The sequence below is a fragment of the Lissotriton helveticus genome, chromosome 1_2 (genome assembly GCF_964261635.1).
Source record: "Lissotriton helveticus chromosome 1_2, aLisHel1.1, whole genome shotgun sequence".
In the NCBI taxonomy this organism is placed as follows: domain Eukaryota; kingdom Metazoa; phylum Chordata; class Amphibia; order Caudata; family Salamandridae; genus Lissotriton; species Lissotriton helveticus.
Genome location: NC_136058.1, coordinates 362,166,890 through 362,191,515, shown reverse-complemented (window position 1 = coordinate 362,191,515; position 24,626 = coordinate 362,166,890). Strand labels below are relative to the sequence as shown.

At 44.8% G+C, this 24,626-nt stretch overlaps 1 protein-coding gene across 3 annotated transcripts in view; it reads left to right on the top strand.

Moving 5' to 3' along the window:
- Positions 1 to 456: 456 nt before the first annotated feature.
- Positions 457 to 24,626, top strand: part of LOC144805598 (membrane-spanning 4-domains subfamily A member 4A-like) — a 149,804-nt gene continuing 125,634 nt past the window's right edge. For 2 of the 3 annotated variants that reach the window (XM_078672130.1, XM_078672138.1), the window contains exons 1-2: positions 474 to 606; positions 18,753 to 18,891. In XM_078672130.1, coding sequence (XP_078528256.1) covers positions 18,766 to 18,891 — 126 coding nt within the window. In that variant the 5' untranslated portion in view covers positions 474 to 606; positions 18,753 to 18,765. Of the gene's footprint in view, positions 607 to 18,752; positions 18,892 to 24,626 lie in introns of all 3 variants that reach the window. The other variant, XM_078672125.1, reaches the window with a different exon arrangement.

Sequence of the window (24,626 nt, the reverse complement as noted above, 5' to 3'; positions counted from 1 at the left end):
GTAATGTTTCAAAAATTCAAGGTTTGCTGGCAACAGGGTTGGTGTTCTAGGTAAAATGATATTTCGCCATTTGGGCACTCCCCTTCTCCAGCAAAACATCTCTTTTTTTAGTCCAGTGCTGCAGTCCGGCTATCCTGCGCCCTCTCATGGCCACTTGTGGTTGTGCTATAAGGCAGCTGCCTGGAGAGGCTCTAATGTAAGGCTAGCCATTGTCCAGGTCTTTCAGATCTATAGAAACAGTGATGGTTGAAAAAAGCCAAAATCAAAAAAAAAGAGAAAGTTGCCATTATATTACAGATGTTGAGCTAAACTCTGCAAATTCCCTCCTACGTGAGATCCCTCAAAACAGCAAATAGGAACTGTTGGAGTAACTCACTTCCTGGATTCTCTCTGGCATGCTAAGGTGGGGCCTGTTTATTGCGCCCTTATAAAGTCCAGTTCCTTGTTTGTATTCATATGGAATCGTCTGATAGGTGAACTTTGATCATCCACGTATCTCATGGTTGTACTCCCTCAGTCACTGCTGCATGGCAGAGAGAGTGTGAGAGAGGAAGGGAGGCGCTCGGGACACCAAGGGGGCTTCTAGCAGCTGGAAAGCGATAGCGGGTAGGTGACAATGGTGCCCTGTGTACAGTGCTCTCTCAGTCACTGGTGTATGAGAGGGGAAGGGGGCAGCTCGGGACACGAAGAGGGCCTCTAGTTGCTATTGCAATAAACAGCTTTGGAGTCCTTTTCTGTAATGTTTTCTATTGTAAATTAGAAAGATACTTTTTCGAAGGAACCACCTTTTAATCGTGGTGATGAAAAAAATCAAAAAGTTATAAAAAGTTTTTTCTGGGGTAGAATGAAGAGACACTTTGCAATTTCATACCGTATTCTCTACAGTCAGGAGCCTGCTGGGCGTTGGGCAGCTCCTTGGGGAGGTCTGTTCTGTCCCTAGGTGACAGCTCTCAGGTCACCGAGTCCTGATTACAATTCACACCAAACTGAATGTTTTTGTAAAGTAGTCCTTAAATGCTCTCTGAAGTTTTTTAATTGTTGCTCCTCGTGGCTGCAAAGGCTGCGTGTTGTTGATCGATCCTAGAGATTCCTTCCTTGTGATCAAGATACAACAGGTAGGGAGGTGATAAGTTAGTGAACATGGGTGAGTGCCTGTGTGAGACGTGCCCTCCTCACCCGGATGACAATCAGCTAGAAAACAGTTCCTGGGGTCGAAACAGAATAGAGCATAGAGCCAGAAGAGCTAGCAAGTACTACACAAAACTCGGGAAATATCTAGGGACACGTTTTTTTACAATATATATTTATTTATTGAAATGCAGGTTTACAGAAGAATGCACATAATGTAGGGGGAAACAAAACAATACCTCAAATCTATTTTAGTTGAACACAAGCGCTGTCACCAAGCATGCCTGGTATTTTATGCAAACATAAAGCAGGCACATGCCCCAAGTGTCCGGCTGGCCTACAGGGGCAGTTATAGTTTGAGGGTCATAAAGTAAGAGGGTGAAACTAGCCTAAAAGATATACAAAGCCTTGTCTGGTGTCTCGGGAGGGTGGCAGGTGCCTAGAGGCAGGTAGAAGAAACAGGCAGAGTTTCTCATGCCTCAGGTAATGACATAGTGAAGTAGTTGGGGTAGCGGGAAACTGGACCATGAGGTTCCTAAAGGATGCCTTTCATCGTGTTCACTCAAGGTAGGTGGGTATCTTGGCCAATGGCGCCTACATCGTTAATTGGTCCCTTAGATGCGCTTTAATAACTGTCCATAATAATAATGACAAAGACCCCAAGTCCGAGCTGTCAAATGTGCACATCGTAATGTGGGATTTCAAGGTCTTCTTGTGCTCGGGCACGTGTTATCAGTGGAGAGGTGTGGCGCAGCGGCCAGGGCAGCTGACTTCGGAACACAGGGTTCATAGTTCGATCCCTGGCTCTGGTGGCAGCTCAGCTCAGCACCACGTGACTCTGGGGAATAGCTCACTTAATTTCCACAACGGCCCCTAGCGCCTTCAGACCCGTACGGGTGAGTAGTTTGCGCTTTACAAATACAGATTTACATTTAGCCGGAAGATGCCACAATGATGAAGGTGGTAGGACTTCAGGGCTAAGGTCGAGGCTTGCAAAGGCCTGGTCAGAGTTACCTCCCTCAAGGTCTCACAGGAAAGTCTGAGAGGAGTGAGGTGGTTCAACTCAGGAAATAGTCCAGGTTGGATGAAGTTTTATGAACCAAGGAATGAAGGTATAGTTGTGATCACTCGATTGGAGTGATCACCATATGTCTATCGCTCCAAAGTCTGCAGTGACATGGAGAACAGCCCTGGGGTTGTCATGGCACCTATCAGTGGGTCCAGCACTGCCTAAGGATGGGCCCAGTGCCATGTCCCAGGCTCCGCCCACAACCATTCGCATGGATCCCCATTCAGAGCAGGCTTCTCAATCAAGAGAGGAGTCCTGCTTGCAAGTATGAGCCTACGATCAATGTTGTATTCAGGGGTCACAGTTCAGCAAATCAGCTGTCTGTGTCTGTCCACTGCTGAAGTATCTGGTCGGCGAGGGGTTTCTTAATAAGCGCCTTGACTCTGCCCTTCCCAGAGGCAGACAAGGGTCCTCGCACCTCCCTGGACATCCAAGGAGTGACTGCTGCTACTGGCCTTGTCCGCCCTTTCCACCCATAGATTGACTGATTTGGCTTCATAGAGATGCATTTCTGAGATTTGAAAAGCAATTCCAGAGTTGTTTTTATATCTAAATATTGAAAGATTGTCTTGAGACCCTCATAGGTGAGTGGTCGCACTTAACAAACTCCTGATTGATTGATTGATTGATTGATTGATTGGCTATTATAATTGGTTGAGCCAGTGCTTCCCAAACGCTTCAGAACCACAACCTAATTTTAAGAATGAAAAAACGTTCATGACTCACCTAGTTTTGATGGAAAAGGCGGGTCATTTTTTAAAATAGCTAAAGGATCATGTGGCAGCACATTGCCATTTAGAGGCGGTACATTTTCAATTTTCCATTGAAATGGCTGCTAAATTTGCACAGAGATACACTTTTTCTGATAAACCCACACTGCACACAGATTATAACATGTGGAAAGCGGGTTTCCATCAATATCCGTCATTGGTGCATCACCAAGTAGTGCACTGATTTGTTTTGATCCTAATAACACCTTTGCTTCCATCACACTTCAGAATCGCAAAAAAGTGCTTCATTTTTGCTTTCCTAACTGCTGAATGCGTACAGTGCCTTCACTTTCACACTCCCTGTACCTCAGCAAGATTCTCACATAATTCTCTTTACTTCCCTTTCCTTAACTGCCTGGTGAGAGGAGTTTGTAAACCAATCCCCATGTTTAAAAATTAACCAACAATTTGTCCGAAGACATAGCTTGACATTTGATCTCTGTCACTGAAGCGCAGCAAATGTGACAAGATACATGCAAACTTTAAATACACATTTATTTATTGCTTGGACTTTCCCTACCCACCAAAAATCGAGTTGAGAGGTGGGGGTGGTAGTGTGGGGTGTAGATAGAAGGGGCTGCAGTAATTAAAGCACTCATGAGGATTAGGCAGGGGTCCCAGCAACTAGTCAGAAAGGACAACGAGACCTATAACTTGAAACTTTGGAGCAGCGGGCGATATCCCTTCACCCGGAGGGGCAGCCAGACCCAGACTAGTGCCCGGTAGAATCATCATGGTTAGGCTGGGGCTGAAACTTCAGGCAGCTGAGCAGTAGTAAGGGTAGGAGGCTGCAAAATGTACAAAGAGAAAACAAACCCTCTGGGGGCATCATGTGTAACGGAAGAGCAGTTGCACATGGTATATAGTGCTGGGGTCTCCTGAAAGAGTGTGCCTAGCGTCACTGACTGTAGAACCTCAGTGAGCAGTTAGAGTTCTCCACGCCATGGAGGATGGCAGCAAGGCCCTTGAGAAGCACAGCGGAACAAGTGAGGCAATAACTTGCGATGGCTCTCCCGTCGCCACTGGTGAGGCCCCATACGCCTCGCATGTACCGCTCTATGGGGGGCTTAGGGCAAGTGCCTTGAACAGGGCCCAGGTGTGGTCCCACTCAGGAGCACTCCATGGCAAAACTAGTCCCAAAGTTCAGTGATGTCATCAATGATGTCATTTGAGATGTCATGAGCGATGTCATAAAGGATGTCATAGACCATGTCATGAGTGATGTAATATGTGAGGCCTTGAGTGGCGCATGGCAGGGGCACAGGTTATAGTTAAAGCTGCTAAATGTAAATGCTGAATTTCTGTGTTTTTTTGGGTCCAAACAATGTTGTCACTGACAATAACAATACTTTAACCTTTGTTTTTTCAGGATTAGTAGATTTAATTATGTCTGTCACAAAGAACTGTTTTTGTGCAGACAGTTGATCTATTTCTTTGCATGTTTTAAGCAGTGATTGGAAAAAACATTAAATAATTGTTTGAGTTTCTTGGACACCATCATTCGCAGATATCCAGAAATTAAACTAGGTGTCGAAATCCAAGCATTTCTAAGTCGGTAATACTCTCATTGATTTCATGCACTCAAACCTCATCACATTCCATTATTAACTTCAGGCCAAAATACATTTCTCAGTATGGCTCTCGAGAGTAAATTGAGATTTACTATTCATGTGTAGGATAATCCTTATTTTAAGCCACTTATATTTGAATCTCTCTTAATGCATGTAGAGCTCTGAAACTGAATTTCTAAGGGTTCGTAAGACTCTTGAGCGACTCATATTTGCTACTGTTAGTACCTGGAAAGGGACAAAATACAAGACCACTGCCTCTCACACCACATCTAAGATAATGTATGTGTCTGATTACCATGTGCAATCACTGAACCCAATCCATTCAGCACCAGACATGCTCACATCCAGGCGCGCAACACCCATTGGCCTCAAAGGGCTTCAGCCTCCCCCCCCCCCGTCGTGTGTGGCAGCCCGGGATGAGACACTTCCCGGGCCCGCTCACAGCCGCACACGAGCACTTCACAGGTCTTTAAAAGACCTTGTGCATATTAAAGGGGCTTTGTTGTTGTTTCTCCCCGTCTAAGAGCCCCTGCAGCTCGACTCTGCCGATTCCCTAAAGATTCAGCCCCCCAAAAAAATGTTGATAGCCCCCCCGAAATTTGACTCTAGTGGCGCCTCTGCTCACATCACATCACCTATCACACCAGCACAGTGCATGGTGTACGTTATGTTGGGACACACTCATAATATACCTATCTAGCACTGCTTCTCCCCTGTAATGTGGCACATTATCAAATGGAAACAACCTGCTGTAACACAGTGCCCCACCAAAGCCACAAGGTTTGTTTGCACTGCGCATGCGATATATAAAGCTTTATTGAATGCGCAGGCGCTTCACCGCCAATGTCGGGCACAACATCAACCGTTGCATGGCTAAACACTTATAAGGTTCCAAAGGTGAGACCTATTGGCTATGCCAATGCTTGTTGTCGATGGTCTATACAGACACCCACTGCATTAGTTAATCGTGTAGGAGCAGCTCGCATTGAGCAGGAAGTAAGTATTAAGTGTTATGTTACAGTGAAAACTGAAAGTTTCAAATTATTTCTACATATGACAGCAGAGTTGACGCCGCCGTGTCTTGGTGTTTTAAGGAACTGCCCGCGATTGGGTGAGAATTTATTTTCATAGCATTATTACATTTTTCTGTTGGTGTGGCTTGGTGGCACGTGCCTCTCAAACAGTTCAGTTGGTTAAAGCCCCTGTTGCAGAAATCTGTTTGTATCCTAACTATAAAGTCGGATCCTAGTAGAAGGGCCAAATTAGCCTTTCACCCATATAGGTCCATGAGGGAGTCCAATCATACCAAGAATAGCCACACGTGTTACTTTAGAGTGCTACAAAGCTTTAAGACTGTGGGACCAAACGTTAAATTAAATATAGCTATTACTATTGAAGACACAAAAAAGAAGCTTGGCACTGGAAACATTTTAGAGCATTTGGTAAATAAATGTAAAGTAATGACCGCAGTTTGATGACGTTGCTGTTGCTTTTTAGCCAGAATCACAATGATGTAAAATTCAGATAAGTGAATAGAAACTAGTGGTTTGTTTGCTAGACATGTTCCATTATTTGAATTGCTTATGCCCAGTTACTTCTTCAAAATTGGGAATGTGGCTAAGTCTCCGATGCTTTCACCTGAATTATTTTAACATGAGACAAAGAAGAATTAATTTGTGACCAACAGAGATTCTGCTATACACTCATATCTGTCAAGATGTGAGGTCTGAATATCCCTACGGTGGACTAACCGGTTCTCAAACCTAATGCAGCGCGCATTGTCTAGCAAACCATTGGGAAACTACAAGGTGATGAAATCAGTGGTTAAAGTGGGGAAAAAAAAGTAGGGGAACTGTGGGCGGAGCATCAGGAGGCGGGAATAACCAGAGGATTGTGTCAGGGGCGGGGTCAGAGGTGTGGCTAAAAAGAGCAAAACTAACCATCTTTTAGTATGTTTGGCATTTTACTGACCAGTTACAGCTTATAATGAACGTTATTTATTACAACCAATGGATACACGTTTATTTGAGGTTTAATATATGTGTTAATGACATTAAAATACATTTACAATGTGGGATACTTTTTCAATCACAGACTGTCCCAAATACGCTTATAAGTGGAACCAGACCCAAGTTGGCTCTGAGCCATTCAGTTTCTTTCATCACAACTTCTCACTTTTTTTAACCGTTACTGAACATAAAATGTGTGTTTAAATTCTATGACCGGAGACCCGACGTGTTGGGGAGTACTGTTGATTACATCATTCTGTGCCCCTCTGTCAATGCAAAATTGTAGTCCTACATTTTTTATGTGCTTCACGCAACATGTCATGAAGCCAGTATTAGTTGCCTCCTGTTTTCCTGGTATTATGTCTAGAAGTAGCACTCAAAAATGAATATATACACCTAAAAAAAAACAGGCTGCTTCATGCCACTGGGGGTATATTATAGATGTAGTGCTCCGGGGCACAGCGGATGTGTGTGGACCAGGTTTTTGCACTATAGATTTACAGATCGAGGTGGGAGAGTCAATAAATTAACAAGGGGAACTGAGCGGAGCCCAGTGCGAGCCAAGCCCTAACAATGTTTAGCGAGTAAACTGTGTAACAAACATACATTTATGAAAAAGATTCCTAAAAATTAAAAAGTGGGGGGGCGTGGCTTGGCGCCGTGGGTGATGGCAGCGACTGTGTGAGGCTCCGGCGAGACACCGGGAGACTTCTTTCTCTAAGCACGCTGTTCCTGTGCTGAGCCCCAATCTCGCCGTCGGAATACCTCCGACATGCGGTGGCACCTTTGAGGAATTCTTCCAGACGTAGAAGGCGGAGATTATTGCAGCTTTGCTCACAGGGGCGCTCCGGTGTTCGAAGCCGCCATCTTGCGGGTTCTGTCACGGAGCGGTCCTCGGGCGACGGCGTGTGTGGTTTGCCCGCCCAGCATCAGCATGCCTGCCGAAATACCCTCGGACCACTTCTTCAGCCCTCTTGAGGTACACGCATGCTGTCTCGCCTAATTAGCGCTAACTACCGGCAGTCAAACCTCTCTCCACATAGCGCGGCCGCCATTTTGCGCGCTCTGGAATCTTCTTACTTGCATAGCGGTATGTTTCCTTCGCTTTAATTCCGCCTCAAAGCTTGACTCCTCACTACTAATATTATCGTCTGGTTGCTTGCTGAAACGACTTTTATGCCTGAATTATTGTTTTATTGCAAGCAGGGATGGTAGATTGCTTACTATCCCCACCAGTCGATGTATTTCCCTGAGACTTACTTCAGCTTTACAATTATTCTTACTTGGGACTTATTTCAACGCTGCAGATACTCCATTCTTGCCTGCTTCTACTTTTCATGATGACATGGTGATATATCTCAGCTTTGCGATGTGGTTATTTTCTTCCTTCCTGCTGTTCTTCGTTCACAATGCAGTGCTTCATGAATTTCAACGCAGCTTTTAACTTTCCTTTGTGATGCAATTGAATTCATATTTTCATTTTTATGTGCTGCACGCTCTCTGTATGCAATATTATCTCCATTGACTTACCTCATCCGTACTAGAATTGGCTATACCTGTATGTGCTCCCTCTTCAATTCCTTCAGGCTTAATTCCTCATCATTGGGGTTGTTGTCTACTGCCTTTACTCGCTATCCTTCTCATGGGAAAACAACAACTCATGTCTCGCTCCTCCTCCAAAGCGTCTACAAGGGTGGCTTTCATTAAGAACTCTAAAGTTTTTTCTGCTCTCTCCCAATTGGAAGACTCTCTTTCACCTTCAGGTTCGGAGGAACTCATGGAAACTCCTTCTCCTGCACTCTCGGGGAAAACGGCTGTCAAGCGGTTAAAAAAAAATCCACTTTCCCCGCCTAAATCATCATCTCCTGTATCCATGGAGCTGCTTTTGGAAGAAATACGCTCATTTCGCCCTTTTCTCGAGGAAATTGGAACTCTTCGCCCCTTCATGGAGGAAACAAATGCCAAGCTCCAAGTTCTCACGGACAATTGGTCTCAAATCGAAACAAGAGTCTCGTCGGTGGAAACTTCTGTTGCATCTTTCCAGGAATCACAGACCAAAGTTACATATCTATCTTCACAAGTAGGAGCCCTTCAAAAGCAGGTGGAGGAGTTAGAAAACAGAGGCAGGCGTAATAATCTTCGCATCTACGGCCTTGCGGAAAATCTTGAAGGGTCTGACCCAATTGCCTTTTTTCAATCATTCCTCCCTAAGCTGCTACATCTACCGCAGGATACATCTCTCAATATCCAACGTGCGCATCGTCTGGGCCGTCTACCCACATCCCTCTCCATGTCTCAAAGGCCAAGGGGTGTTATTCTCTATTTCCTGGAGTACACCGACCTTTTGAAAGTTCTGGCAGCGGCTAAGGCTCTTCCCAAATTGACTTGGCTTGATTCTCCAATATTCTTCGCTCAGGACTATGCCAAAGCCACTGCTAACCGTAGGAAAGCTTTCCTCAGCATGAGAGAGGTCCTGCGAGCCATGGGTGCCCGGTATGGCTTGTATCACCCGTGTCTGTTCAAAGTCACCTACAATAACAAAACCACCACCTATGAGGATCCAGTGAGATTACAGAGTTTCATCAACGCCCATCGTACCTCTAATATGGATACCTCCGGTCCTTCATCTTCTTCTCCTGGCTGATTCCTCACACTGCACGCTTGTTTGGAGACTTATCCTCTTTCATTGTTGTGTTGTTGTTCGCCTCATGCCTTAGGCTGATTGTTTGGTTCTGTTAGCTGCTTCTTGAACTATTTATAAGTTCTGCTGTTCTGGTTTTCCCCTTGTTTGAAGTTTCCTGTTCATATGCTTGTTTTTTTTTTTTCTCTTCTCCGTATGATGACGTTTTTCAACTATGTTAATTTCCCCATCTTCATTTTTTGCCACTGCTTTTTGTTTCGTTTTGTATTACCCTCTCAGCTTTTCCTCGTATTTGTTTCCACAGGAACCTGTTGATCCATGATGACTTCTCCCTGATTCCTTGCCGGATGTCCTCAGTTGTGTTGCCTTCCCTACCTGGCTCCTTCCCCCCTCATCCTCTTCTCGTATTCTCCCTTAGTAGGTATGTTCTCCTCCTGTTTTTTGTACCCTTTTTGTTTCCTGTCCCACTTCACTTTCCCTTCCTTTCTCAACATACTTCCTAATTTCCTTTTTGATGATGGTCTCTTATTTTCAGGTTCTCTTCAATCCTTTCCTACTCTATCTCGTTTTTTACCTTTATTTCTCTCCTCGTCCTTCAGTACCTCTTACTTATCTCTCACCTCTCACTCATCGTTCTTGGACCTTTCTCCTATCATTGTTTTCATTCTTCTTGTACATTTCTTCCTTATGTCCCATCTCACTTCTATTTTTCTACTTCTTCTTCTGATCACTTACTTTTCTGATTCCAATCTCTTCTTTTTATTCTCCTTGTTATTTCTGGGATACATTGCTAAGTTCATTTATGCTTTTATTTATACACTATGTCTTTAAATTTGGTTTCCTGGAATGTTAAGGGTATTAATTCACCTGTTAAGCGACAACGTATTTTATCTCACTTAGCTAAGTTGAATACTGATATTGCATTTCTTCAAGAAACCCACCTATCGGACACTGAGGGCCAGATGTAGGTAAATCATATTTACCGACTCTTAAATACCGAATTTTACCGATTCGGTATATGAGTCGGTAAATATGAAGTACCGAGATGTAGGTAAATCCAGATGTGGATTTACCGATTCTTTAAAAGTCGGTATTTACCGATTCTGTAAATACCGACCGGTAATGCTCCATTCATTCCTATGGGCTTTGAAGCCCATAGGAATGAATGGGGCATTACCGGTCGGTATTTACCGATCGGTAAATACCGATTTTTGGCAAGGGTGCAGGGGGTGTCACTTTGACACCCTCTAGCACCCCCAAAAAAGGTTCGGGGGCCATATGGCAGGCATACCTGCCCTAAGGGCAGGTCTGCCTGTCATATGGCACAGGTGTGCATGCACACATGTGCATGCACACCTGAATCGGTATTTCACCATCAAATTGAATTTGATGGTAAAATACCGATTTCTTAGGCCTTGTGGGACTCATAAGAGTCCCACCTACATATCGATTTTACAGATTCTGTAAATATACCGGTCGGTAAATTTACCGACCGCTATATTTACAGATTCGGTAAAATTACCGATCGGTAAATTTACCGAACGGTAAATTTACCGATTCTGCCCCCTACATCTCAAATTCCTTTTACCGGTCGGTAACGGCCGAATTCGGCCGTTACCGACCGGTAAAACCCTACCTACATCTGGCCCTGAATCTGTTAAACTCAAAAGAGGTTGGGTGGGTGATGTCTTCTTTTCACAGGGCGATGGAAAACGTAATGGTGTTGCCATTCTTTGCCGTAAATCACTCCCTTTATTGGTTATTTCTCAAGAATCTGACACCAATGGCAGATGGACGCATGTCAGACTATCACTTAGAGGTGTTCCAATCTCTCTCCTTAATGTCTATGGTCCCACGACGGGTGACCCCCTTTTTTGGGCTGACCTCTCTCCCCGTATTACTCAATTTATGGATGATAATTTCATTCTTGCAGGTGATTGCAATCACCCCTTTGACCCTTTTTTGGATAGGAAATCTGATGCTACTTATATTCCTACAAGGCCCCACAAATTGTTCACCCAAGCTATTTCGCAACATAAGCTCGTTGACTCTTGGCGTTTATGTAACCCAACTTTGCAAGAGTTTACTTTTTACTCCCCCCATCATCGTTCTCAGTCACGGCTTGATTATATTTTTGTTTCGCATGCTCTCTCTCAAACTTTGCAGGCGGCGGAAATTGGTCCAATTTTACTTTCGGATCATGCCCCTGTCCTGATTAGTCTTGAAGTTTTACCCAAAACTGAAGGCCCTAAGAGATGGCGTTTTAATAATGCTCTCCTTCTGGATCCCAATTTTTCTGCTTCTTTTTCTGCCTTTTTTGATGAATTCTTCCTGTTTAATGATGTCCCACCTATTTCGAAACATACCCTCTGGGATGCATTTAAAGCAGCTGCACGTGATTTCATTATTCACTTTGTTGTTAAAAAACGTCGATCTGCCCGTCAATTCACCAAAACCCTCCTTCAGGACATTAAGAGACTGGAGCACGCCTATTTTACCTCACACTCCTCGGATAGTCTGACATCTCTAGTTGCTGCCAAACTTAAATTTAATGAAAAATCTACTGAGAATGCTTCTTTATATTTGCTTAAATCTAGTGCCAAATTTTATGGTGGTCGAAACAAAGCCGGGAGGATTCTTGCTAATTACTTAAAGGTCAAACAAAATAAAATAAACATTGAATCGATATATGATGATGATGCCCATTTACATCACAAAGATGCTGACATTCTTGCTACTTTCTCACATTTCTATGAGTCCCTATACACCTCCGATACACCCTCCTCCCCTCAGACTCTTACTCATTTTTTCTCTACCATTCAGGTCCCACCTTCTTTTCCTCTAGATCTCTCCTCCTTAGAATCTGATACCTCGCAAAAGGAGCTACTTGATGCCCTCAACCGTTTAAAACTGAACAAAGCACCTGGTCCTGACGGATTCACTGTCGAGTTTTATCTTCATTTTTCCAAGCTTCTTATTCCAAAACTTCACTCCCTTCTCCATTCTTTTGTTGATTTGGGTAACTCTTCCGGTACTTTTTCCGATGCCCATATTTGTCTAATTCCCAAGCCTGGGAAGGATGTCCAATACTGTAAGAATTACAGACCTATTTCCCTAGTCAACATAGATTACAAAATTTTCGCCAAATTACTAGCACTTAGATTGGATCATTTGCTCCCTGATTTGCTCGGAGCTGAACAATCAGGTTTTGTTAAAGGTCGTTATATTACAGATAATACTAGACTCTTATTCAATGTTCTGACAAAATCCTCGCATCTCCAATCTCCCCTTGCAGCCATTGCCTTGGATGCTGAAAAGGCATTTGATAGGGTAGAATGGCCCTATCTTTTCCACACCCTTAACTGGTTTGGTTTTGTCCCTAAATTTATTTCCCTAGTTTCGTTGTTATACTCTCACCCACGTGCTGCAGTTTTCGCAAACGGCCAAGTCTCTCCTTACTTTGATCTCGGTCGCGGTGTACGCCAAGGATGTCCTCTTTCGCCCTTCCTTTTCAACTTGGCCCTAGAACCTTTTTTGTCTAAACTCCGTCAAAACCCTACTATTCATGGCTTTCATTATCATGACCTTTCCATTAAATTGGCTGCTTATGCTGATGATATTTTGCAATTCATCTCTAACCCTGCTGTTTCTATTCCCGCTTTTTTGTCGGAAGTTCACCATTACTCCTCAGTCTCCGGCTACAAGCTTAATAATGATAAGTGCGAAATTTTGCCTTTGACAAAGTTCACTTTTAAACAAGATTTTCATGCCTCACATTTTACTTGGAGCCCTTCCAATATTAAATATTTAGGTTTGCATATTACTCCCTCGATCCCTGATACAGTTTCCCTTTGTTTAACCAAATGCATCCAGAAATTGTCTGACCTCACTGCTAGGTGGCACCCTCTTTACTTGTCCTGGTGGGGTCGCCTAGATACGATCAAAATGATGCTTTCCCCTGTTATTCTGTATACTCTATCTAATATTCTCGTTGCTATTCCGGCTAAATTCATAAAAAAAAATCAATTCCATTCTCTCTTCCTTTCTTTGGAGTAAGAGTAAACCCAGAATGTCTTTGGCTCGGCTCATTCGTCCTATCTCTGAGGGTGGAGTTAATTTTCCAGATTTTTCTGCTTATCACAAGGCCTTTCTGTTACGTCAATCCTCTTTCTGGTTACAAAACCCTGCCTCTCCCTGTCCCTTATGGACCAAGGTAGAGCGCCTCTTTCTCTCCCCTTTCTCTTTTGCCGAATGTATCTCCTTTTCACGCAAGCCTGCCTCACTTCTCACTCCTATCCATAAGCTTACTCTTAAACTTCTCCTATCTTCCAACCCTCCGCCCCCTGTTTGCATTGCTGATTTCCTCTCCTCCACTATTTGGCATAACAAATATCTTTTAATTCGAGGTAAGCCCGTACTTTGGAAATCTTGGAGAACTAAAGGGTTGCTTTGGATCTCACAATTGTTCTCCGACTCAGTCTTCCTACCTTTTCACACCCTTCGTCTCACATTTCAACTACCTCTCTCTTCTCTTCCCCAGTATCTCCTCCTTAAAGCATCAGTTCTGGACACATACAATAAACTTCCCCACTCTCGTCCTCCTGCACCCATTCCTGATCCTCTCACTCACCTCCACTCTACCTTACTTACCTATCCAAAAGCTGCCCACCTCTACAAACATCTTCACTCACGCCCTCTCCCTAGACTCAAAAACAAAGTAGAGGAGCAGTGGGAGACTGACCTTTCCTTATCCTGGCCTACCTCCACTTGGGATAAGATCTGGTCGAAAATTCGCAAATCCTCTAGAGCTGCCTCCCTAACGCAATCCCTTTTTTTCATTTATAACCGTTTACTTCACACTCCATCTTCCCTTCATAAACGTTTTCCCACTACACCAGATACTTGTTGGTCGTGTGCTTCCCCGAATGCCACTTTGTTTCACATGCTGTTCCTTTGCAAGAATGTTCATGCCTTCTGGTTAAAAGTATGGGCTCAACTCAATGTTATTTTTTCAACTGCTATTCCATTTTCATACGCTCATATTTTTCTAGGAAGCCTTTCTCCATGTTGGGAACATACTGACCTTAATGTTCGCATTGTTGATTTGTTGTTAGCGGTTGCCTTTCAGCAAATTACAGTCAATTGGAAATCTACGTCAAATATTACGTTTAAGGCCTGGTGGTATAATGTGTGTCATAACCATAGACTTGATACTGCCTTTGTTTTTCCTCCACAAATGGCTACTAAACGTGCTGAGTTATGGCTTCCTATCACTTCGTATTTAGATAATTGTACTGCCCGTTCTTTCCGTCCTACTCCTGCTCAGCAGGAAGTCCCAAAACCCCCCTGATACCCTTCTCATTTCTTTTCTGTTAGCTAATTCAATTCATTGCATTGTTCTATTTGCATTTTCTCGCATTGCATATTTCTTGTATTTTGTATTCCTGATTTTCCATGATTTGTTTTTATACCATGCATTACTTCTTTACCATTGTATTGCTCCTATATTCTTTTATTATTTCCTCATTGTATATTTTCCCTTCCCTTTTCCCCCCCTTTCTCCTCTCCCTACGGTACATGTTCATTTTTGTACTTTTACCATGCATTTCTTTCAATAAAATTCTTTGAACTGAAAAAATTAAAAAGTGCCTTTCTTCAACATGCACATGTGTTTCAGTTTAGCACATTACATTTTATCACTGCCTTGAAAGATGTATTAAAAAGGACAGTTTTAAAACATGAACTTAAAAAATATTGATGTCCCTCTAACCCCTTCCATGCAATTAGTAAATTAATAGGCAAGTCCTTTGTCACGTGTACTCTGTATGTGCCATATATTCTTACATTGAGTAGCATTGTGGTTTATATAAATGCGACACAAAAGATTATTGTATAATACATACCTGAATTCTTGTATTTCAGAGGGCTCTCAAATGCAATGGGGAAAAAAGAAGCACTGCCAAATAAAATATTTGACTAGGATCAGTTTGGTCAAGTGAGGAAGCCAGGAAAATTCCTCGGTTTTCTGATTTCACATTTTGCCATTCATTCTCTAGATGGGCATCTATTTCCCCCTCCTGTACTTATTCTGAGGTCAATGTGTTTTTCTTTCATTCTTGGTGCTTTAGGTTAGTGTGGTGGCAGACAGAAGCAACATCAAAGCTCAGAGCTCATTTTGGGATCAAGGGTCAAAGAGTACTTCGAAGGGAGCCAGAGCCAGGCCTCTGGCTCGAGCTTTCAGTGGCTCGCCCATCTCTGATTACTGAAGGGTCATCAGACACTTGCACGCCTCCATTGTAAATTCGATCTTGCCAGCAATAAAGGTGAACCAAAGTGATCCCAACAAGGCGCACCCAGATGTAAATAAGGGTACCCTTTGCCTTAACACTAATGCCATGTTACAGCCACAGGCACAAAGGCAAAGAGTCGCCCCCTGTGGGAGGGTCAAGAAGGTTTCAGGGCACCCAGGCACCAGATTACAGGCAGGTGGCATCAGTGCATCCATCTGCAGGGGAATATCTGCCCCTTTCAGATGTAGACTGGGCACCCACCTGCAATGAAAGACAGACCAGCAACTTCAAATATCAGGTCTGCCTTTCACTAATGCGCTGTTCACAATGCAGGCATGAGTTTGTGGCTGCACTCCAAACACCGCAATGAATGTGTAAGGGTGCAGTGTGCCGTCTGCGCCTGGTGTACCCAGTTAATGTACGCCACAGCACAGAGAGGTGCAGTGCATCCTATATATGGCCATGGTGCATCCGATCTGGCACATGTATTAAATGGAGCACTAACCCCTGCGTTCTCCTTTAGGAGCAGTGCACCTGAGGTGATGTGGTTTGCCACGTTTTTTACCTTGTGCAAGTGTGGTTTGTGGAACTGAATGGACCGCCATTTACCTAATCTTAAAAAATGAATTAGGTGCCCCTCGTCGTTTTATCACTGCAGAGCACTAGGGAAGCGCTGCTTCAGGTTAATCCATCGGGTAGGCAGGTTAGCATTAAGCCTTTTAATTTTTGTGAGGGTGTGACTGCAGCAAGTGCAACTTTAGCTGTAGGGTGGAGAAATTACTAAAGTATTGCATGGTATAGCCAACATGATAGCTTCGGTCCTCATTGTTTTGTTTATTACTATCATTAAGGCGTAAAATGGAAAACTGCCTCAAACCTTTCCCTACTGAAACAAGCATTTGCAATGCAATAGGTTTCGCAGTTGTGAGAGTTTGAGCTATTTGCATTGTAAATGGCAATGCCTTATGTTTACGTGTTGGTTTTTAAAACATAAATAAAAGGCATTGTCATTTATAATTGCAATAGCTTAAACCCTCACGAAAGCGAGACCTATTGCATTGCAAATGCTTGTGTTTTAAAAGCGCCAGGGTTTGGGCACAGTCTGTCACAAATTCCACACCTGGAGTCCTCTTCTTTTCCTTAGTCTGATGTGACTATGGAAATGTTCACAGTGGGGGCAGGCAGGGGGGGGGCGTAAGTAAATGAGGTGTAAATGACTGCAGCAGCAGGGCCACCAAAGGAAGCCGTTTTCGCTGCTGATTGATTACTCCTCCAGTGAAACACTTCCCCTACAGTGTTGTCGGGCAGGCTCCTGTCCCCAGATACAGTGGGGAAGGGGGAGGAGGTCGTAACGACTTCAGAGGCCTTTCTCAATCTGCATCACACAGGGCAGAAAGGCAGAAAGTCAGTCCGTCTCACAATACTTTTACATTAGACCATCCCTGCCGTCACGGGACGCATTTTTAAAATAAAGAAGTAGGGGAACGCACTGTGTTAAATTGAAAAAGTAGGGGCCTGCCGTGCCCTTCCGATCCCGCCCACTTCTACCACCGGATGAAATAAAATGGCTTATGACTTCTTTTGTGTATAAAGTTGACAAAATATGCCAGCAGATGTTGGCATTTGGGAAAGCTTTATTTTTATTAGTCCAGTTGAGTTGGGGGTGGTCAGGTGTTACATTTCCTGATTTCCTCCGCATTTCATCTCATAAGCACTTGTTTAATGAATATTGAACTAATTAACTGTTGTTGTGGTCATCTCTAAATTAGCCAGACAGCGCAACCTTGTGGCAGTTTATCGGAAGCGCCAGTGTTGACAATAAAGAGCTGTTACCACCAGCTCAAATTAAGCACTGGTCCACTCCTCCAGGACTACATCAGCATAGGAGTAGAATGAGTGGAGAGGCGCTGGCCTAGAAGAAGAAGTGTTAGAGGGAACTAGAACTGAGGAATTGCATTTATTTTATTCAGTGCTTTAAATAGGCAGGTACTGATTACCCACACTTCTTTAATTTGTAAGGGAGTTTACCTGTACTTCTCAGCTCTGCTGCAATACACTTAAGGGGAGAGTACCGGCACTTCTCAGAAGCACACAGGTATACTAAATAGTGAGTACCTGCACTTCTATTCTTCCATTTAAAGCACTGATTTTACTGTTATCGGTCCTTCAATGATGCGAGGAATGCTGAGGCAGAGGTTCTACAAAATAGTATTGTAGGCAAGGATTTGAGTCTGAGGGGGAGCATGAGGACTTGCACCAGAGCATTCATCATGTCAAGAGCTGATCACCAGATCTACAACATAATACTTATTCCATTTGAAATTATCACAAGGGTTTTATGTGGTGTTAAACGTATGCGTCAGTAAATCTGCAGCAGAAGCGGGTTGTGTCTGAAAAGGCTTGATCCTTTGCGCTGCTACATCTTTTCCGGGTTCAGCACAAGCTTTGTAGGTAATTCACGAGCTTCAATGCACTTGGTGTCGTTCAGGAACAATTTATTTTGACAAAGTATAAGAAACGATATGTGATAGGGCTATAAGTGGGATGAAAAAACTAGGGGGGTCTCCCAAAGGGGCGTGGCCAATGTAATTAAGGGTGTGGCTTAAATACATGTCAACTAAAAATCTGTGCTTAGCATAGTGCGCTGCCCGACGTGTATTTTGCTGTTTTTGTCATTGCATCCAGATATGATACAACAAGTCACATCATACCTACTAGAATCAGGACTATTGGCTTTGTCAATTGTTGTTAGTTTCATAAGATAAATAAGCTGCGCTATGGCTTGTTACATGTATTATTGAAAAAGCTTCCACTTAAAGCGCTGGTGACACCACGACAATGTTGCTGCTCCTGAGTTTCAAAAAGGAGAAGGGCACCCCACCCTCCTGCCAAGGAGAACCATGCAACAAAAAAAAAACATTGGCATAGCCAATAGGTCTCGTCTTTGGGACCTTATAAGTGTTTATCCGTCCAACAGTTGATATTGCACCAAGGATATTGTGTTAGATAATTTAACACTTATAAGGTCCCAAAGGCGAGACCTATTGGCTATGCCAGTGCTTGTTCTCTCTTGAAGCTTCACTGTGCCTGCTGCAATCAACTATGGGGAGCTAAGGAAAGCAACAGTGTCACCAGGAGCAGCTCCCTGCCCTAAAAACGCCCCCTCAGTGGGTCGAGCCCACCAGGGAAATGTCCGATGTAATAAAAGCCTGTCCGCCCCCGGCACTGTGCATGGTAGGATTCATTTACAGATCCCTTTCTCCTCTTTTAATAGACATCCAGACTCGATGGCATTACAAGTAGGCAATGGAGTGTATCTACTGGGCCAGTACATCCCTTCTGGCTCCAGCGTGGTCCAGCATGAGCAGTACCTGCTGCAGAAGTTCATCAAGGGGGAGCCGAAGATCCTGGGGGTAAGTTGGCCTCTCACCAGACTCAAACCTGCTCTATCTGAACATATTTAATGTACATATGATAACATATCCCACCTCAAGCAGAGCTTTGAAGCATGGAGGAGGACATTTGTGGCAGGTGGTTATCTCCGAGGGGTTCTGTTTCCTTCTTCAGTACTCGCACAGCACACATTCCTCGACTGAACTGTTAATAAGTAGTCAGAGTTGTGTTGATGTAAGTGGTCCACCACTTTCTCCTGTGTACTGGAGATGGCCCCATCAGGGATAGGTTTTTGGGTACGGATAGGTGTCAACCACATATCCAGAAATATATACATGTTGAGGGATGGCCTGAAGACAGCTTGAGATGTCTCGCCAGTCTCATACAGGGGCTTTTGTTCAAGTGCCTTCATTCCTTGCTCTGTTCAAGTGCCATTCACATTTTGCTGCTGACCACCACAACATACAGAATGGTAGAGTTGGTCAGCCCAGCTCATCCATTGGCTCTCTTGCACTGCGAATGACGTCATTGGCCCTGCTCACATGTGCACTGCTGCCTGGAAAGGAGTGCACCTCAGTGCCTTGGTTGGTGCGCCTGTGCTGCTGGGCCATGCCTGCTTGGCTGCCTGCTATCAGAAGCTGCAGGAGATGGGGCGGGTGCATTCCACTTTCATTTACAAGAATGAAAGGGGACACTGAAATTGACGCCAGCTTCTCGTAAATTACTGTCTCTATTCCTTTGCCAGTGCCATCAGTATAAGTCTGCCACGAGTGTGTGAAGTATTGCATGACCAAAGTGTCACAACAGCTGCAGCCTTTTTCTAAGCAAGAGAAATGTGCAACAGACACCATAGTGTGCGTCAACTGATACCACTCCACTGTGGCACTCTAATTTTCATTCTACATCCTGAATTGTCTTCCAATGAGGCAGGATAGAAGTTTGTTTGAATAAACTCTTGCGTTAGGACACTGTCGATTTTGAAAGCATGTTTGGGGCAGTCACACCATCGCATAATCCTACATTTCTGTTTTCAGTAGATGCTTTTGAGGGAAAGCCCGAGGATTTAGCTAATTATGGTTTCGAAGCCTAACACCCAACTTACAGATTTCGTCTTTGGTAAATCCTGATGGCTTTTGAACAAGAACGTTAGACCTTTGACACCTTGCCTAAATGTAGCAAAAAATAAAATATGAATCAGATATTTGTCATGGTTGGACCTGGCCCTTTTTGCAAGGTTAGCCCTAAACTTTTTGCTTCTTCCTTTTATTTTTTCCTGACCTGTTGTTGGTTTTAGGAGTCTGCCCACTTTACCACTACTAATCAGTGCTAAAGTGCATATGCTCTCTGTATAAATTGTGTTTATGAATTGGCGTTTTCATGATTGACATATTTGATTTACTGGTAAGCCCCTAGTAAAGTGCACTGAGTGTGCCAGGGCCTGTAAATCAAATGCTACTAGTGGGCCTGCAGCACTGATTGTTCCACCCACATGAGTAGCCCTGAAATGGTGTCTCAGACCTGCCACTGCAGTGTCTGTGCGCAGTTTGTTAACTGTCGACTTGGCAAGTGCCCCCACTTGCCCGGCCCCAACCTTCCCTTTTCTTAAATGTAAGGCACCCCTATGATAGGTCCAAGGTACCCCCCTGGGCAGGGTGCACTGTATGTGAAAGGTAAGACATGTAATGGTGTGTGTGACATGTACTGATAGTGAAATACTGCCAATTTAGTCTTTTCACTTTTGAAAGGGTATCTTGCCCTGTAGGACAGAATGGGAAATACTTTGTAACATCTTGCAAGTATACCTTCCAATTGGGACAAGCTAGAGAAATAAAGTTTAGGCTCTCTGCACTCGGATTTTAATGACACATCTTTTAGCAAACATGCACTAGCAAACTGCTATCCAGAAGAGCAAAAAACTCTTAAAGAAGCAAACAAATAACATCAAACATCGGAGCTGTGTAAAGGAGTTACAATTGCGCCTGGCAGCATCAGATGGCAACTCAGGCTGTAAAATGGACCCAAATACTGATCAACAATCATAACCACTCAGGCAACAGAAGCTTTACCCAGTCTTCGAAAAGGGTAGACCCATCGCCAGGTCTGGGAAGGCCCAGTTAACAACAACAACATCAGCCCCTCTTATGTATTCGGACCATGGGTTTGGTCAGACGCGCAAAACCCATTGGGCTCACCGGGCTTCAGTCCGCCCCGTCGCCTCCTCAGCCCGGGCTAAGATGACACGGACTGAAAGAGAATGTGATTTTATGATGCTTTCTGAGAGGCCCAGCAGCCCGAGCCAGCCAGCCTCTGAACAGTTTCAATAAACCCCCCTGCCCTCACCTCTTGTTTTCCTTTAGAGTGGCGCTGAGGTCAAATCCTTGCCAGAAGGCAGGTATTTCACCTAAGCACTTGATGTGTTGTGAGCATGGGGTGGGAAGATGTGCACAGCAGGGGCAAAGGGATGGCAGTACAGGTGACACTTTTCCTTTGTAAAGCAATTTCTGCTGGCGTCATAGCCCAGGGTGTGCTGTCTGTGCACTTGTATGGATGTGTATTCCATACAAGTGCACAGACAGCAAACCCTGGGCTATGACGCTAGCAGGAATTAATTTTCAAAGGAAAAGCATCAACTGCACTGCCATCCCTTTCACCCTGCTGTCTGTGCACTTGTATGGAATTCACATCCATGGCGCTGCTTGCTAGATCGGAAACATCCTTTACAACGCAACTGCTACAACGAAGTACCTTTACGACGCAACCATTACAACGCAACATTTACCACGACTTGCGCTGGGGGGCGCTCTAGGTTAGGGAATAATTTTATTTTACTATCCTATCCAACACCTTCCCTACTATCCACGGAGACTGGAGTTGGAATAGTAAATTAAACTATTCACTATCCAGCGCCCCCAACGCAAGTCGTTGTAACGACTTGCGTTGTAAAACTTGCGTCGTAAAGGCATGCGTTGTAATAGCATGCGTTGTAATGTCATACATCCCACTAGATAAATGGTGAACAGGGCCATGGATCGTTCTCTTTTTGCGCCAAGGGCACCAAGGAAGAAGCAGAGGAGGCCAAGGCAAGGAGAAACCAGGAAACATTTGACCCACACCTATCCACACTGTGAGACCTTCGGGAGGGGCTGGATGCCAGGATACAGTGCTGCTGATCAGCCCGACTCCAAAGTATAGCATCGGAAGAGCAGGCAGCATTTTTTTATTTAAGTTCCAGTAACTTTTATGCATTCTTCAGCACAGCATTACCTACTGTCTGCATATCTAGGTTACTCTGAATGTTGTTCTTGACTTACATACATGGAAACCTCAAAGAGGACAGTCCACTCGGAATATGCATATGTAGTGTAAGTTTGTAGTGTTCATTTTTTGGGATGCTAGTGGGTAACTTTAGGGTTCAGAGTGGGTGTGGGTTTTTGGGTGCCAGGAAGTAATTTTAGGATTCAGGTTGGGTTACGGATTGGGGTACCAGGGTGTCATTTTAGGGTTTCGAGTGGGTATGGGTTTTTGGGTTCCAGGGGGGTAATTTTAGGGATCAGGGTGGGTATGGGTTTTGGGGTGCCAGAGGTTGTTTTAGAGTTCAGGGTGGGTAAGGGTTTTGGGGTGCCAGGGGTAATAATAGGGTTCAGGGTGGTAATGGGTTTAGGTGCGCCAGGGGGTAATTTCAGGGTTCAGGACGGGAATGGGCTTTGAGGGGCCAGGAAGGTCATTTAGGGGTTCAGGGCGAGTGTGGGTTTTGGGGTGCCAGGGGTAATTTTAGGGTTTAGGGTGGGTATGGGTTTTGGGGTGCCAGGGGTAGTTTTAGGGTTCAGGTTGGGTATGGGTTTTGGGGGTGCAATTTTAGGGTTCGGGGGGTAATTTTGGGGTTCGTAATGGTAATGGGATTTGGGGTGCCAGAGGGATAATCTTAGCGTTATGGGCAGGTATGGGATTATGGGTGCAAGGGGGGGAAATTTTAGGGTTCAGGGCAGGTGTGGGTTTTGGGTTGCCAGGAGTGTAATGTTAGGGTTCATGGTGGGTATGGGGTGCCAGGGGTAATAATAGGGTTCAGGGTGGGTATGGGTTTTGAGGTGCCCGGGGGTAATTTTAGGTTTCAGGTGGTACTGGATTTTGCGGAGCAAGGGTGTAATTTTAGGGATAAGTACGGGTTTGCGTTTTGGGGTTCCAGGGGGGGATAATTTTAGGGATCAGGGTGGGTATGGGCTTTGGGGTGCCAGGGGTAATTTTAGGGTTCAGGGAGGGCATGGAATCTGGGGTTCCAGGGGTCATTTTAGGGTTCAGGGTGGGTATGGGATTTGGGGTGCCAGGGGGGTAACTTTAGGGTTCAGGGTGATAATGGGTTTTGGGGTGCCATGGGGTTAATTTTAGGGTTCAGGGCAGGAATGGGTTTTAGGTTGTGAGGGGGAAAGTGTTAGGGTTCAGGGTGGGTGTGGGTTTTGGGGTGTCAGGGAGGCAATTTTAAGGTTCAGGGTGGGTATCGGTTATGGGGTGCCAGTGGGAAATTTTAGGGTTCAGCGTGGGTATGTGTTTTGGTGTGCCAGGGGACATTTTAGGGTTCAGGTCAGGTGTGGGTTTTGGGGTGTCAGGGGGCAATTTTAAGGTTCCGGGTGGGTATGGGTTATGGGGTGCCAGGGGGGAATTTATGGTTCAGTATGGGTATTGGTTTTGGGGTTCCAGGGGTAATTTTAAGGTTCAGGGTGGGTATGGGTTTGGGGGTCAAGGGTGTATCTTTAGGGATCAGTACAGGTATGGAGTTTGGGGCCCCAGGGGGGTGATTTTAGGGTTCAGGGTGGTAATGGGTTTTGGGGTGCCAGGGGGTTATTTTTGGGGCTCGGTATGTGTATGGGTTTTGGGGTGCCAGGGGGAGATAATTTTATGGATCAGGGTGGGTATAGGTTTTGGGGTGCCAGGGGTAATTTTAGGGTTCAGGGAGGGCATGGGTTTTGGGCCTCCAGGGGTAATTTTAGTGTTCAGGGTGGGTATGGGATTTGGGGTGCCAGGGGTTACTTTAGGGTTCAGGGAGGTAATGGGTTTTGGGGTGCTATGGGGTTAATTTTAGGGTTCAGGTCGGTATGGGTTTTAGGGTTTAAGGGGTAAATTTTAGGGTTCAGGGTGGGTATGGGTAATGGGGTGCTACGGGGGAATGTATGGTTCGGGATGGGTTTTGGGGTGCCAGGGGTAATTTTAAGGTTCAGGGTGGGTATGGGTTTTGGGGGGAAAGGGTGTAATTTTAGGGATCAGTGCGGGTATGGGTTTTGGGATGCCAGGAGTAATTTGTAGGGTTCAGGCTGGGTATGGGTTTTGGGGGGCAAGGGTTTAATTTTAGGGATCAGCGCGGATATGGGGTTTGGGGTTCTAGGGGGATGATTTTAGGGTTGAGGGTTCTGGGGTGCGAGGGGGTAATTTTAGGGTTCGGTGCGTATGAGTTTTGGGGTGCTAGGGGTGTAATTTGGGAGTTCAGCGTGGGTATGGGTTTTGGGGTGCAAGGGGTAATTTTAGGGTTCAGGGCAGGTATGGGTTTTGGGGTGCCAGGGGGGTCATTTTGGGGTTCAGGGTGGGTATGGGTTTTAGGGTGCCAGGGGTAATTTTAGGGGTAATGGTATGGGTTTTTTGGTGCAAGGGGTGTAATTTCAGAGTTCAGGGTAATAATGGGTTTTAGGGTGCCGGGGGTAATTTTAGGGTTCAGTGTGGGCATCGGTTTTGGGATAATTGTAGGGTTCAGGGTGGGTATGGGCTTTGG